General features: G+C 33.7%; 1 protein-coding gene across 17 annotated transcripts in view; it reads right to left on the minus strand.

The window, feature by feature from the left end:
• The window catches only part of CSPP1 (centrosome and spindle pole associated protein 1), a 121,650-nt gene that overhangs the window by 88,898 nt on the left and 16,337 nt on the right, over positions 1-16,415 (minus strand). For 12 of the 17 annotated variants that reach the window (XR_012920211.1, XR_012920207.1, XR_012920209.1 and 9 more), the window contains exons 4-7: positions 7,377-7,480; positions 6,618-6,641; positions 2,381-2,461; positions 392-490 (exon numbers count right to left, since the gene is read on the minus strand). Coding sequence is in view for 3 of the 17 variants with exons in the window: in XM_076005245.1 (XP_075861360.1) it covers positions 392-490; positions 2,381-2,461; positions 6,618-6,641; positions 7,377-7,480 (308 nt within the window). In the remaining 14 variants the exon portion in view is untranslated. The remainder of the gene's footprint in view (positions 1-391; positions 491-2,380; positions 2,462-6,617; positions 6,642-7,376; positions 7,481-16,415) is intronic. The other 5 variants (XR_012920215.1, XR_012920216.1, XR_012920214.1 and 2 more) reach the window with 3 other exon arrangements.

Below are 16,415 nucleotides of genomic sequence, written 5' to 3' on the forward strand. Positions count from 1 at the left end.
TAAATTCTTTCTCAACACAAAGAATACAGAGGGTGGTAAATGTTTTGGCCCTAAAAATATTGACCACCTTTGAATTTGGAAAAAATATATAGCTAGAAATAGTAAATATAAAAAACATTTAAACATAAAAATAAAAAATCACTTAACAAAACTGATCTCTAAAATTAAATCTCCCCAATAAGGTTAAAAGTTAAAAGATACGGTAAGTTCTTCAATATGAGATAAAACAATTTCCAAAACTAAGTATTTAAATATCCTGTGTTTGATTTAATTTGTCTTAATTTTTCAAATATTTTCATAAAAACCAAGTGAAATGTCTAAAACATAAACTTTTCGAGTATGAAATAGTTAGCCTGTGGTATTAAAGATTTACTTTTAAAGCAAAACCTACCTCAGTATTCTTTTCTACCTGTCTGAATTTTTCACTGGATTCTTCTTTACCCCTGAGAAACTGATTGTATTCTTTGTTGCGTTCAAGTTTCAACCTTTCCTTAAAATAAGAAATCAAAAGAGAATATTAACTTCAACTTCAGGAAAAAGTACATTAAGGTCAAATTAGAATGTCAAATCAGAATCATACAAATCAGAACTCTTACCCAGAATCAAGCTTTACTGATAATTTCAAGGATAGACGTCATTGTAAAAATTAAGCAGGTGGTGAGAAGGGAGGAGAGGATGGGTAAATTCATACCTAACAGGTACAATGCACATTATCTGGGTGATAGGCACACTTATAACTTTGACTCAAACAGTACAAAACCAATTTATGTAACGAAAACATTTGTACCCTGGTAACATTCTGAAATTTTTTAAAAAGTAGGCCAGGCGCGGTGGCTCACGCCTGTAATCCTAGCTCTCTGGGAGGCCGAGGCGGGCGGATTGCTCAAGGTCAGGAGTTCAAAACCAGCCTGAGCAAGAGCGAGACCCCATCTCTACTATAAATAGAAAGAAATTAATTGGCCGAATAATATATAAATAAAAAATTAGCTGGGCACGGTGGTACGTGCCTGTAGTCCCAGCTACTTGGGAGGCTGAGGCAGGAGGATCGCTTGAGCCCAGGAGTTTGAGGTTGCTGTGGGCTAGGCTGATGCCATGGCACTCACTCTTGCCTGGGCAACAAAGCGAGTCTCAAAAAAAAATAATAATAAAATAAATAAATAAATATAAATGAATGAATGAATGAATGAATGAATAAAAAGTCATTGTAAGGCACAAGAGAAACAGGAAAAGGTCCAAGACGACCAGTGTAGCTCCCCAGGTCTTTCTTGCCACATGAGTATAAGCACAGTTACATGATTTTGCCCATTAACACATGAAGTCTCTAACAAAAGGGAGCTGTTTCTTTTTATGAAACATCTCCATTTTATACTCCAGTAGTTACAGAGCTTAAATGATATTTTCCAAAGAGCCAGGCCCCATAAATCCAGAGATTCCAGGTTTGTTAACCAACAGCAATTCTAGACAAATGAGATACAGTCTGCCAAAAGCATTCATAGATAAATCTCTCCCACTAGTAAATACAATGAATGTCTGTCATGAACATGTTTCTAAGGATATATGATGGAGTTACCTTCCTTCTTTCCTTCTCAGGGATACCTCCCCTCCCGTGATCCCCCAACCCATTGCCCCTAAATACCTGCTGCTAACAATTTCCTTCCCAAAGTTACATTTTAAATAGAAAAAGGTAAAATTATCATAGATACTAAAATATAATGAAATGTTCTGCTAAAACACAAATATATTGCATTAGGAAATGTTCATAAACCCCCTAATTCCTCCAATGTCACTGAAACAACACAATCTAAAAAAATTAAAGAAACTAGATCTGTTTTTTGAAACTTGTTAACTGTCTATTTTATCTTATATATTATTTCATGATCTCTGATTTACCCTGGGAAGAGAGTCTCTACAAGAGGTGTACAGGGCTTTATCACAACCACCTCTACAGAGTATGGACACGTTAGTGGAATAACAGAAACACACATTCAAAGAGTCCCTACCCTCAACCCCACATAAAAGCTCAATGTACTCTCAGTTCTATTCATTCCACAGATAACCATGTCACCTGGTATAAACTTTGTAACTGAGAAATCAATGCTGAAAAAAATGAATTCTGAATATTCAATTACATATAACCAAATACAGTAAAAGAATCAACATATTAAAGAAATATATCTCATTATATGGTAACAAATGTAATATTTAAAAACTTCTTTTAAGCATCACAACTAGAAACTCCATGGATTTTTGAAAAAGAAATATATTCAAGTATAGGGAAATTATGTAACCTTCTATTTGCATTTAAATCAGAAGTATGTTCTTTCGTGACTTTGATGTCTTGGAAAACTACTACCCACAATAAGTGCTCCTATCCACCTACCTTAGCAGATAACCTCTCACCAATAGGAAGAGAAACTCCCAGAGTAGATGGATCTGTTTCACCCGTGGTTAGAAAATTTTTCTGTACATATACACATTAAAAAAATATATTACCTAATTGCCTTTATAAAATGTTTCATAAATGTCTTTACATTCAATATTCTTAACTAGTATTGCATTATGTAGAGCAAAAGAATGAAATGGAAATGAAGACAGAAACTACCAATCTACAAAGACCAGACCAAAAGCAATTGGAAAAAAGAGATTTTTTTTCTAATCAACAACTCCCAAAAGGAAGAATCAGGCCTTAATTTTCATTTGCAATGCATATATATATATATATATATATATATATATATATATATATATACATACATACATATATATATTTTCAAGATGATTAGAAGCATGGAAAAAAGAAAACTTTCCCAGCATATACTCTTCTAAGCACATATTCTTCACTTTCACTCTTCTACTGTTCTTCTGTTCTTAAGGCAAATTTAAACTTTCTCACAAATCTCCTTATGCATGCTACAGTAAACGTATTTTTTTCTGTTCTTTCTATAATTATATGAATAAATATCTACTGGCATGCCAATAGATATTTAATATAAACTATGAACATTGTCTCTTTATGTGTTCTTTCATTCTTGTTCATTAAGCATTTAACTAGCAGTCAAAAGACCAAGGATCCATGACTACCCCCAACACTTATCAGTCGTGTAACACTGAGCAGGTCAGTTAACTTCTCTGACAGACTTTTCTTCTTCTGTAGAATGAAAATTATACCTGTTCTGCCTACTGACCAAAGCTGCCATAAGGATCCAGGAGGATAAAAAATGTAAAATTTCTTTGAACACTATAAAGCAAATATAACAGACTAGTGAAAAATATACATAATCCTCAACTTTCTGGTACTTAGTGCTTAGTAGTCAAATAATCTAGAATAAGTTGCTTAACTTTTCTGCCTCAGTTTCTTCATCTGTGAAACAGAGATATGCCATCTACATCAGTAGGTTATGAGGATTAAATCAATCAATACCTGTTAACCTCTAGTTCCATGGCTTTCATTTACTCATTAAACAAGCAATTATCAAGCATCTAATTAATACTTTCTAGGTACTATTTTAGGTGGTAGGAAGACAGATATGTTCCCTATATTCTAGAGATTTACGATTCAGTTAAGGAAACAGACATTTTAACAAATAACTACAATACAATGTACTAACTGCTACAAGAGCATTATATTCAAAATATTATGGGAACAGAGTGATTAGTGAAAGTGATTAACAAAGTGTCATTAAATCTGAGTCTTCATATAAGTTGTGCTACAAAAGCTAATTTGAAAGTTGGTTGTATAGGACTGTAAACTTATTTGACAGGGGAAACAAAGCCACATGACTAGAGCCCTGAGTCAGTGTACCTCCTATATACTAAAACACACTATAAACCAAATCATTTTGTAAAGTTATAAATGTATGAAAAAATACAAAGTTCCAACCCTGTGAAGACAGCTAAAACATCCTCATTCCTTCACTGGGCAATTCCCTACTCCCAACACAGGTCCAGAATGATGTTTGAAATTTTCAGTAAAATGAAAAAAATAAACAATAAGGACAACATAGAGAATTTTTCAAATAGCTGGATTATAGCCATTCACTCATTCATTCAATAGATATTGAGCACCTACTACATGGCCAAACTCTTTGATACATCTCTTCATCACTGACGAAAACAAACAGAGATCCCTGCTCTCCTAAAGTTTACATTCAAGCAGAGGAAACTGACAAGAAATAATAAATATAATGAAGAATAATTGTCTAATATGCAAGACGGTGATAACTGTTATGACGAAAAAAATTTTTTAAAAAACAGGCCACAAGCTAGGCACAGTGGCTCATGCCTATAATTCTAGCACTTTGGGAGGTTGAGGTGTGAGGATTGCATGAAGCCAGGAGGTCAAGACCAGCCTAAGCAAGAGCAAGACCCCATCTCTACAAAAACAGGAAAATTAGCTGGGCGTGGAATTCCAGCTACTCAGGAGGCTAAGGCAGGAGGATCGCTTGAACCCAGGACTTTGAGGTTGCAATGAGCTATGACAACACCCCTGTACTTTAGCCCAGGCAACAGAGTAAGACCTTGTTTCAAAAAAAAAAAAATACAAATAAAAAATTTTTTTTAAACCCAGGCTACAGATGGTGCAGGCTTCTAGAGGAAAAGGATGGGAAGAACAGATATCACGAGGTCCCTTTTGGACATGTTCTACATAAGATACCAGTTAGATTTCTAAGTGAAAATGTCAAGTAGGCAGCCAGGTGGAAAAGTCTGAGGTTCAAACAAAGGTCTAGGTTGGAGATATTAATTTACTGATTCAATTTAAAAATTTTTCTTCTAAGATCATGTCTTTTCTATGTTTAGATGGTCAAGCATCTTTTATTCTAAAAACCGGAAAGAAGATGATAGTTGTTTATTTTAATAGTTCTTCTTGGCAAATTAAAGATTTTTTTTTAATTTAAATATCCATGTAATCCAAAAGTCAGGAAACTGTAAAGGATCCAGAAGAAGTGATACTTGGAAACCAAACATATAGAAGCTGCACCCACTGCCCCCTATTCTACGTAGTTTCCTTTTTCCCTTCCTTTCCTTTCCACCCCCACCTTCTCAGATATCAACCAAAGATTGTCTCTTTCATTTTAAGGAAGTATCACTTCTCTACCACAACTATATTCTTGATAATCCAACACCAAAAATTTCCTTCACATCCCTTTGAATTTAAAGATTTGTACCCCCTGGTCTCTTATGCTTTCATAAAGGCAATTTCTTCTTATGCTCGCTCACCACCATTCTTTTATCTCATCTTAGATTTATGAAGTAATACAAAATTTACAAATGAAAATGGTAGATATCTGGTACCAGAGGAAGGCCCCATGCCGGAGGAAAACCCTACCGGGTAAGAAGGAGAAGATAGTGAGATATAAGCCCAGGGAGTCAGGCTGGGACATGAAAGACATGTGCCATGCTAAGGAATTTGAATTTTTACCCTGGAAGCAGATACTGACATATTTAAGTTAGTTAGAGACAGGATCATTCTGGAAAAGTAGCATGGAGAATGGACTAAAAAACAGTGCAAGAACATCAGTCAAGAAGCTGTAGCAGTAATTTAAGACAGTAAGATTTGAATCTCTACATGCAGAACTAAGAGTCCTAAAATAGTTATCATGCTCTTCATAGGCTACTTAAGGAAGTACAGTGTTTCACCTCCGCCTAGCATATGTAAAAAGTTAAAAAATCCACTGCCTTCTAATCTGATCCTATCCTATCTATCTACACTTTTATTTCTTACTATTCCCAAAAAGAACAGTATTCTGACCCAGTCAGCCTAGTAAACCTAATATGCCTCATTTGATACAAAGCTAAAGTCTGCCCTCCAAGTCCTCCTTCATTCCATATTCTCCATCTGAAAAGCTTTGTCTCAATTCTTCCTCTAGATTATCCAAATTCTACCTATCCTATAATGCCTTACAAATAATAACTCCCACCATGAGGTCTTTCCTGATTATATCCTTCTTGCAGTTAATCACTTTCTGAATTGTATGAATGTTACCTCTACAACTAGATTCTAAGTCCCCTGAAGCCAGGATCCATACTTGATTCATCTTCATGCTAAGTGTTTAAAAAATATTAGTTTAATGGTGAATGAATGTGTGTGAGATTCTTTTTTAAAACAGTTTTATAAAACTAAAACAATTATTTCTCTTTGTTTTCTAATATAAATTTACAAATTCATTCCACAAATTTTTGGTGTAAAACTATTGAGTAATCCAAATCCTGACAACACACAGTTTCGAACATCTTCAAATATCTTGAATATTCTACTATTTTATTAATCTTACTGTGATTAGTATAATTTGAGGAACAAAAACTAGCATGCTGAAAACAAATGGGTTTATAATAGCTGCAGAATATTTATAAAGGATGCATAAGAAAGCAACAAAAACAAATGCAAAGCAGGTATCAAAAATAATAATTGTATTAATGGAAAATTATAATGTGTATTCTGCTATCTTGCTAAAAGCAAGGTTACAAAATGGTACCATTCAAACATCTCAAAATCACAAATGAAGCTATTTTTCTAATTGGTTTGAATCTCATAAACACAAATGATTGCAAGCTACTAGATATTTAAAAAAACAAAAAAGCAAAAAAGCTAAAGGAGAACATTTTGCAGGCAATCCTACCTTTCTTTTTGCTTGTGTAGTGCCCTAAAATCAAGGGAAACAAACCGTTGATAAAATATATTCAGATAAAGTTCATTCTCTCCATGTGCAAATCAGAATAAATAAGAGACCATTTGTATACTTGGAACAAACATTATAAAGCAATGAAAAACTAAAGAATATCTTGGGATGACTGAAACATGACTGTTTAAAATAACTTTAAAACCTAAAAAGTAAATTGCATTTTAAAACTTACAATAAGCCTTTACTTTAGCCATTATATAATTTAGCAAAATATACTTAAAATAAGGGTTCTGCTTAGTAAAGCATTTTATCATAAAACAAAGACTTTGGTGGTTAAATAAATATGCTAAATGAAATTTTATAAGCCTAGTCCATAGGAAAATAATTAGGAACTAGAACTCCATGTGTCATTTTAATACACAATTGGGGGTTGTAGAGGAGTGGGAAAATATAATTGGGCTACTTTAAACTATGACAATTTTAACAAAAAACATGAACCACCAGAATTTACAATCCTCTCTTAAAATTAAAACCCACTGCCCTACTCCAAAAGTAAAGAATTTGTGTTATTCCACCACATCATTTCTCGGCACCATTTTTTTCTTTATCAATGTCATACATTTGTCACTTAACTTTGTGTATACTACTACTCTGCTAGATACCACTGAAAAGCTAAAAATTAACACATGATTAATATTTTACAAAAAATTTAGGAGATGAATTCTGAAACATAAGATCCAACTCATTATTAATTACCTGAGTAAGATAGCGTCTGTAATCTTGCCGCAATTCCTCTTTTAGTTTATGTTTCTTCCGCTCATAGTCTTCCCCAAGTGGTAAACTTAATCCATAATCAATTCCTAGAAAGAAAATAACTTCCTAATATAGTTCATTTTCAAACCAGTCTCAAGAAAGTTCTACCTCTTGAAACAAAACACAGTAAGAAGGAACACAGTTATGTTGATTTTGAGACTAGGATCAGGAAATCTTATGTCTCAATGGGTAACACATTCACATAGTCAAAAATGTCATTCTCATCAATGAACTCTAACCACCCTGTTCTCCTGCCCAGAACAACCAACATTATTGTTTCTTCTATCTCCTTCCAGAGATTTTTTATTCATTTATAGATATTTTTATATTATTGTATAGGTACATATGTGTGTGTATGTGTGTGTATTATATGTACTTTTTCCCCTGTTAAGATAAATGGTCCTGCATTGTTTAGCACCTTGCATTTTCAAGAATAGCAAAATTAAAGAAAAGAAAAGCTGATTATCCTCTTCATTTAATTTTACTCTAATTTCTACAGAAATAAATATCTACAATAATTTTAATGTATCTTTTTCAGTCAGAGAAAATTAACATAATTTTTAGCAAACAAGAATATTTTCACTAAAACATGCTTCTAAGAATAATTATTAGGGCCATGAGTTGTTTGGGATGAAATTTCCAAAAAAATTTAGAAAATTCTGATTTTGTATGAATAGATGTTAATTTTTTTTTAATTCAAACTTGAAGCTGTTAAGGATGTTAACTTTTTATTGTAGTAATATACACCATATAAAACTTACCATTTTAACCATTTTTAAGCACAGAATTTAGTGCCATTAAGTACATTCAAATGTTGTGCAACCATTACCACTATCCATTTCCTTAATTTTTTCAAAATCCCAAACAGAAACTCTGTAGATAAATGTTAATTTTTAAAGAAAAATTTTTGAGTAGTGTTTCCTTACATAGAATTAAAAACTCAAATTACATTTTAGGATAATGGCAGTGATGATGATTGTACAACTTGTAAATATACTAAAAAATCACTGAATTCTACACTTTAAGTAGGTAAACTTTATGGTATGTCAATTACAGCTCAATAAAACTGTTAAAATTCAAATTATATACCTGTCAAATATTTAACAGTAAAATACCATGTGGAGAAACACAGACATCGAAGAGTTTATAGGATTTGAAGGCCTTCTCCCTTTTTTCAGTCCTGCCATATATATAACACTATAGTATAAAAAATTATTTCTAAACAAAATAAAAATTTTTCCTTAGAGATTCAACTAAAAGCACTATAGATGAAATAACTGACTGCAGTTTATAAGTTGCCATAAAAATCACCATTTTTGTGCCTTATTCCTCACAATGAATGCAGCTAAATCATGGGAACTTAACATGAATGGGTCATATCACTGCTTTATTACATCACTGAAATATTTCAGGGAGAAAATGTCCAAAGTGGAGTAAACATAAATGGATCTTTATTGATTTTTACAGAATACTAAATTCCACTTTCCATTATAAACACTGTGGAATTCACTTGATAAACACTTCTGGCCTATTTAACTCCTTGATGAAAGAGGATTCCTTACAGACACCTCTTAGACATGCTCCCTACTCTCTTCCAAAAGAATCTAAAGCATTCCATATGCTTGGAATTTTAAAACATCCTAGAAAGGAACTCTTTCTTCACAAAGGAATCTAAACCTCATTTTTAAAGGTACAGAATTTAAGCCTAAGGAGAGAAATAGTTGGGATTCTAATGTTTAGAATGAAATATTACATATGAAATAAAACTACAAAATCCATGAAGGTCCATGCTTTATTCAATTTTATAATGTCTGGCACACAACTTTTGCCCAAGAAAATGTTCATCAAATAAATGTGTGAATGAATATGAATGAATGCCCAAGCAAGAGGAAGGAATGAGAAAAAGGTAGAAAGAAATAAACTATTCCTAATATTTCATTTCTGCTTTTAGCACTCTGACTGCATATAGAGAGGATGCATAATAACTAGTAACCAAAGTTACATATCTCCCTCACATACAAGTCACAATGGATGTTATATTGTGTCAAGGAGAAAAAGACAATACTGCAAGGAGACACTTTCCAATAGGCTCAGCTTTACCACACCACCAACAAGCAATTTACAGCTTTCTGAAAGTCATGTGTTTAAAATGGCTTTTACTATGGTTTTTTGTTTGTTTGTTTATTTGTTTAGTTACTATGGCTTTTCAATTCTACTTGGTGGGTTTATATAGAAGAATGGAAAGAAAAATGTGATTCATTTTCATTTATAAATTACTGTTCATATTAAGTTCAATGTTTATTTACCAAGAGTTTTACTTCTTACTATTCATTTATATAGTATTATAATAATCTTAGCAGACAAATAACAGATAATGCCTTCTGAATTATTTACAATTTTGTTAATTTAATGTATAGTCAACAGAAAGCACTAACTTTTTAATTCTTATTTTTGTTATCTGGTATTAGAGGTAAGTCACAGAAATAAAATTAAGACTGTATAGAACAGTCTAAATATACTACTCATTTTAAACTATGTATTAACAATGGCATCTCAATTGACTTAATGAGCTAAGAAACATGGTGAAACTTACTAGCTGTTGTCTTCTGATGATTCTAGTGGCAAGTAAAACATTGGTGTCATTTTAGGGTCATATGAAGTGATGTCACTTCATAAAGTACAACATCAATGACCCTAAGATAGTTAACATTATACTTCAGAATTATAACAATTAGAGGTATTTGGTTTCTATAGCAGTTGTGGCTTAATAAACCAAAGTACACAATCTTTTTAAAATTAATTTACCTTCTAATTAATTTATCTTCTGCACTTAGATTTCCTCTTTTGTGAAATGTCTAACCAACTTTGGCCATTTTTAAATGTTATTGTCTTTTATCTATGGAATTATAGGCTATATAGATAAATAGGAAGGATATATATGACACACATATGTGTGTTTGTATATATAGATACATAGATACAGGTATACACACATATGCTACAGACATACAAACTGCAAATATATTTTCTTGCCCTATGGCTGCCTGTTCAACTTTTTAATTATCTTTTGATGAACAGTTCTTAATTTTAATGAAATCCATTTAATCCAACTCCTTCATGGTTACTTTTCAAGTCATGTTTATGAAATCTTAACACCTCTCCCTGCCCCCACAAACCCCTACCTCTGCCGCAGCAAGGTCTTGAAGATATTCTCCTAAATTATCTCTAAGAGCTTTACAGCTTTAGGTTTACATTTAGGTCAATGACCCCTTCTGAATTAATGTTATATGTAGGGTGAGGTACAAGTTACAGTTTATTTATTATATGAAATAATAAATAGTATATCAGTTAATTAGATAATATTTTATAATTTATTTTATAATTTTATAAATTTTATAATTTTTTATAATTATAAAATAATAAATAGTATGTCAGTTAATTAGATAGCTGTATGACAGCTATCTAATTAATCCAGCACTATTTATTGAAAAGACCATCTTTTCCTCATTGAATTATGGAAGGACCTAAGTTATAAATCAGGTAACTGTTGGGTCTGTTTCTGTGCCCTCTATTCTGTTCCAATAGTCTGTATGTCTAATCTTATGCCAAAACTAAATTAAGCATGTAAGCCTTGATATGTAATATTTTAAATTCTCTCTGTTCCTCTTCTTCAAGACTGTTGTTGCTGTACAGGTTTTTATTTCCTTATAAATCAGCTTATCAAGAAGCCTGCTGGTACTGCATTTGACTCTACCCATAGTTGAGAAAAACTGACATCTTAATGATATTGAATTGTACAACCCACAAAAATGGTATCTTTTTCCTTTTACTCAGGCTTCCCTCAATGTTCTCAGCAAAGTTTTATACAAGTCTTGCACATAATTTGCTAGATGTATTTCTAAGTATTTGATATTTCCAATATGGTTGTAAATGCATTTTTTCAATTTTATTTTCTAATTGTTCATTGCCATTATACAGAAATACAACTTATTTGTGTATCCTTGTACTAGAAAACCTTGTAAAATTGACTACTAATTCTAATAGTCTATAGATTCTTTGGGATTTTCTACCTACCCAAACAATCATGTAATTTGTGCATAATGAATTTTACTCTTCCTTTCCAAACTTTATACCTTTTTTCTTGACTTACTGTGCTGATTCGTTTTTCCAGTACAATACTAAAACAAGTAATAATAGGCTGACTGTGTCTCACGCCTGTAATCCTAGCACTCTGGGAGGCCGAGGTGGGAGGATCCCTTGAACTCAGGAGTCCAAGACCAGCCTACGCAAAATCGGGACCTTATCTCTATTAAAAATAGAAAAAATTAGCTGGGCGTGGTGGTATGCACCTGCAGTCCCGGCTACCAGGGAGGCTGAGGCAGGATAGCCTGAGCTCAGAGTTTGAGGTTGCTGTCAGCTAGGCTGACGCCACGGCATTCTAGCCTTAGCAACAGAATGAGACTCTGTCTCCAAAAAAAACAAAAAAAGGAATGATAGAAGATATAAGATAATCTTGTGCTGTTCCTGAATTCAAGGAAAAAGTAATCAATCAATATTTTACCATTAAGTATGATGTTAGATGTAGAACTTTTTATAGCTATACTTTATCAGATTAGGAAGTTGGCTTCTATTCCTAAATTACTGAGAATTTTTATTATGATGGTGATAAATTTCAAATGCTTTTTCTACATTTATCAATAATCATAATTTTTTTGTCTTTATTTTGTTAATATGATAAATTATACTGATTGATTTTCAAATACTAAATGAATCCTGCATTCCTGGAATAAACCCCATTTAAACATGATGCACACATAGTACTTCTCACTTTGCATGGTACTGCAGGACCATAAAAATGACCATGCAAGCTAACACAGTGCAGCAATCTTAAAAATCCATAGGGTGCAGGCACAGTGGCTCACACCAATAACCCCAGCACTTGGGAGGCCCAGGTGAGAGGATCGCTTGAGCCCAGGAGTTAAAGACCAGCCTGGGCAACATAGCGAGATCACTTCTCTACAAAAAATTTTAAAAATTAGCCAGGTATGATGGCACGCAGCTGTAGTCCTAGCTACTTGGCAGGCTGAGGCAAGAGGATCGCTTGAGCCCAAGAGTTTGAGGTTACAGTGAGTTATGATCACACGCACGACCGCACTCCAGCCTGAGAAACAGTGAGATCTTGTCTTGGAGAGGGGGGAAGGAAACTACAATTGCTCTATGACCTTCACTAATGTTTATCAAAACTGTCAGTTATAAATATATAGAGTAGTTAAAAAATAGTCAACTAACAATTATTTAGTATGCTGAAATTTAAAACATTATAAGCTAGAAGCATTGAGAATTAAAATGCTTTCGTCCTTCGTAAAGAATTTGAACATTGCTTGCTTTCTCATCACATAGCTTCCAATATGGTATGCACATCTTTTCTATGTTTTGACAATCCTAATGTTGAAGAAATTCTAATCCATGAACATGGAATGCCTCTCCATGTATTTAGACATTTAATTTTTAGTTTTTAAATCCTCTCAGCCATGTTTCGTAGTTTTCTATGTATAAGTCTTGCACAGTTTTGTTAACTTTATTCTTAAGTATTTTATTCTGTTAGATGTTTTTATGAATGGGATTGTTTACTTGATATAATTTTCAAATTATTCATTCCTAATATATAGAAACAGTCCATTTTTGTATATCGATCTTATATCCTGTGAACTTTATTTATTAATTCTAATAGATTTGTGGGTTCCTTCAGATTTTCTATAAACAGAATCATATCATCTGCAAATAAAGTTAGTTTTATTACTTCTTTCTAAACTTGATGCCTTTAATTTCTGTTTCTTCCCTCATTACACTAGCTAAAACCTTTACTACAATGTTGAATAGAAGTGGTGAAAGCAGACCTCTTTGCCTTGTTCCTGTTTAGGAGGAAAACATACAGTCATAGACTATTATGTATGACATGGCTGAAAGTATTTCATAGATGCACTTTTTCATGAATAAAAAAGATCTCTTCTAATCCTAGTTTGTTAACAGTTTTTATCCTGAATGGATGCTGGATTTTGCCAAATGCTTTCTCTGAATCTACTGAGATGATCATGTCTTTAACTCAATCTGGTGCATTACATTAATTAATTTTGAGATATTAAAGCTAAACTTACATTCCTGGGATAAATCTCTTGGCCATAGCATGTAATCATTTTTAAATGTGGCTAGAATCACAATTTGCTAATATTTTATTGAGGATCCTTGCATCTATTTTTCGTTAAGAGATATTGGTCTGCAGTTTTCTTTCAAAAACTTCATCTGGCTTTGGCATCTGGGTAACACTGGCTAAACAAAATGTGTTGAGAAGCATGCTTTCCTCCTTTTTTTTATTTTTGAAAATTTATGAAGAAATTCTTTAAATGTTTGGTGGAATTCATCAATAAAGTCATCCAGGCCTGGTTTTCTTTTTGTGGAAAATTACTAATGACTAATTAAACTTCTCTGTATGTCATAGATCTATTCAGATTTTCTACTTCTTCTTGAATCAGTTTCAATAATTTGTATCTTTTTGAAATTTGTCCATTTTGTCTAAGTTGTTTAATTTGTTGGTCTAACAACACACTCACTATATTAGACAAGTCAGCAAACACCAAAGATTTAATAGTGTTAATCAGCTATGTGAAATTCTACTTGTATTTACGTTTTAACATTATTTCTGTTCTACTTACAAAGAAATTCAATAAAAGAAAACATTTCAATAGTGACTGTGATGGTTAATTTTACATGTCAACAGTTGGCTGGGACATGGTACTCAGATATTTGGTCAACATTATTCTTGCTGTTTCTGGGTGGATGTATTTTGGATGAAATTAACATCGGATAAGATTTTAGATGAGATGAACATAAAATTAAATCAGTGGACTTTGAGTAAAGAAGACTGTCCTCCTTTAACGTGCCTGGGCCTTATCTAACCAGTTGAAAGCCTTAACAGAACAAAGACTGACATCCTCCAGGCAAGAAGGAATTCTGTCAGCAAATAACCTTCAAACTTGACTTGCAACACTGCCTCTTCTTTGGGTTGCCAGCTTTGCTGGCCTACTCTGTAGATTTTGGATTTAACAGTCTCCATAATCCCACAAGCCAAGTGCTTAAAATAAATCTCTCTTTTTCCACATCCTAACTGGTCCTGTTTCTTGAACAATTCTAACTATTATAGTGGTATTTTGTTTTGTTTATTTGTGAATTTGAAGTGAGGCTTTTCTAAACTTTTTTTTTTTTTTTGGAGACAGAATCTCACTCTGTCACCCTGACTAGAGTGCAGTGGCATCATCATAGCTCACAGCAACCTCAAACTCCTGGGCTCAAGTAATACTCCTGCCTAGGCCTACCGAGTAGCTGGGACTACAGGCACTCACCACCAGGCCCAGCTAATTTTTTCTGTTTTTAGTAAAAACATGGTCTCGCTCTTGTTCAGGGTGGTCTCCAATTCCTAAGCTCAAGCAATCCTCAGCCTCCCAGACTGCTAGGATTACAGGCATGAGCCACGGCTCCCAGCTGGCTTTTCTAAACTTAACCCATCTTTATCTTTTTATCAAATTAAAAAATGATACTGTGCTTAAAAAAGGATAAATAATTTTCTAATTCATTATATTTTATTTTAAAACTTATTGAAAATATTAATCGATTTCTCCTTAAAATGAATTTAGTTACTTAAAATATTGCCATATTAAAAGCCAAGTTCGGGGGCGCGGTGGCTCACGCCTGTAATCCTAGCACTCTGGGAGGCCAAGGCGGGTGGATTGCTCAAGGTCAGGAGTTCAAAACCAGCCTGAACAAGAGCGAGACCCCGTCTCTACTATAAATAGAAAAGAAAAATTAATTGGCCAACTAATACATACAGAAAAAATTAGCCGGGCATGGTGGCGCATGCCTATAGTCCCAGCTACTCGGGAGGCTGAGGCAGTAGGATCGCTTGAGCCCAGGAGTCTGAGGTTGCTGTGAGCTAGGCTGCCGCCATGGCACTCACTCTAGCCTGGGCAACAAAGTGAGACTCTGTCTCAAAAAAAAAAAAAAAAAAAAAAAAAAAAGCCAAGTTCTCGGCTGGGCGCAGTGGCTCACGCCTGTAATCCTAACACTCTGGTAGGCCCAGGTGGGAGGATCATTTGAGCTCAGGAGTTGAGACCAGCCTGAGCAAGAGCAAGACCCTGTCTCTACCAAAAATAGAAAAAATTAGCTGGGCACAGTGGTACATGCCTGTAGTCCCAGCTACTCAGGAGGCTGAGGCAGAAGGATCGCTTGAGCCCAGGAGTTTGAGGTTGCTGTGAGCTAGGGTGACACCATGATACTCTAGCCAGGGCAACAGAGCGAGACTCTGTCTCAAAAAAAAAGCCAGTTCTCTTCCAAAAGGCACAATATTGTACTGACTAAGTGAATCTTCAACTAACATTTACTGAGCACCATCCATGGGTCAAGTACTTGGCTAGGCTTGGGGAAAATAAAGATATATAAGCCTTTGCCCAAAGGCACAGCATCTAGATAACTCACCATTGGCAAATAATTTCAATATAGCATAATACTATTTGACATTTTCCATAACTTATGGCAAATACCAATCAGTGGTATGCAATAAACTATCCTTTACCCAAGGATAAAGGCTGGCTGTTAATAGTTTTATACCAGATCTAGGTTGCTTTCTTATCTCAAGAGGTCACTGTCATGTCCCTAATACTATCAATCACAAAAGTAATATCTTCAAATGCTAGGACCAATGCTATCATGTACAGAAAAAGAAGGGAGGGTTAAATACATGTATACACAGCCTAATTATGAAATAATATACAAGAAGCTGCTAACAAGCGAGACTGGATGACAAGGTTGGGAGGGCAACAAATTTTCATTCTATATCACACTCTATTCTTTATTATTTTGCCACATGCATGTATTTCTTTAATGGAAAATACAATAAAAACAAAACGAAACCCTCGACATAATGCTTTCATC

This window comes from Microcebus murinus, chromosome 7 (assembly GCF_040939455.1).
Source record: "Microcebus murinus isolate Inina chromosome 7, M.murinus_Inina_mat1.0, whole genome shotgun sequence".
Classification (NCBI taxonomy): Eukaryota; Metazoa; Chordata; class Mammalia; order Primates; family Cheirogaleidae; genus Microcebus; species Microcebus murinus.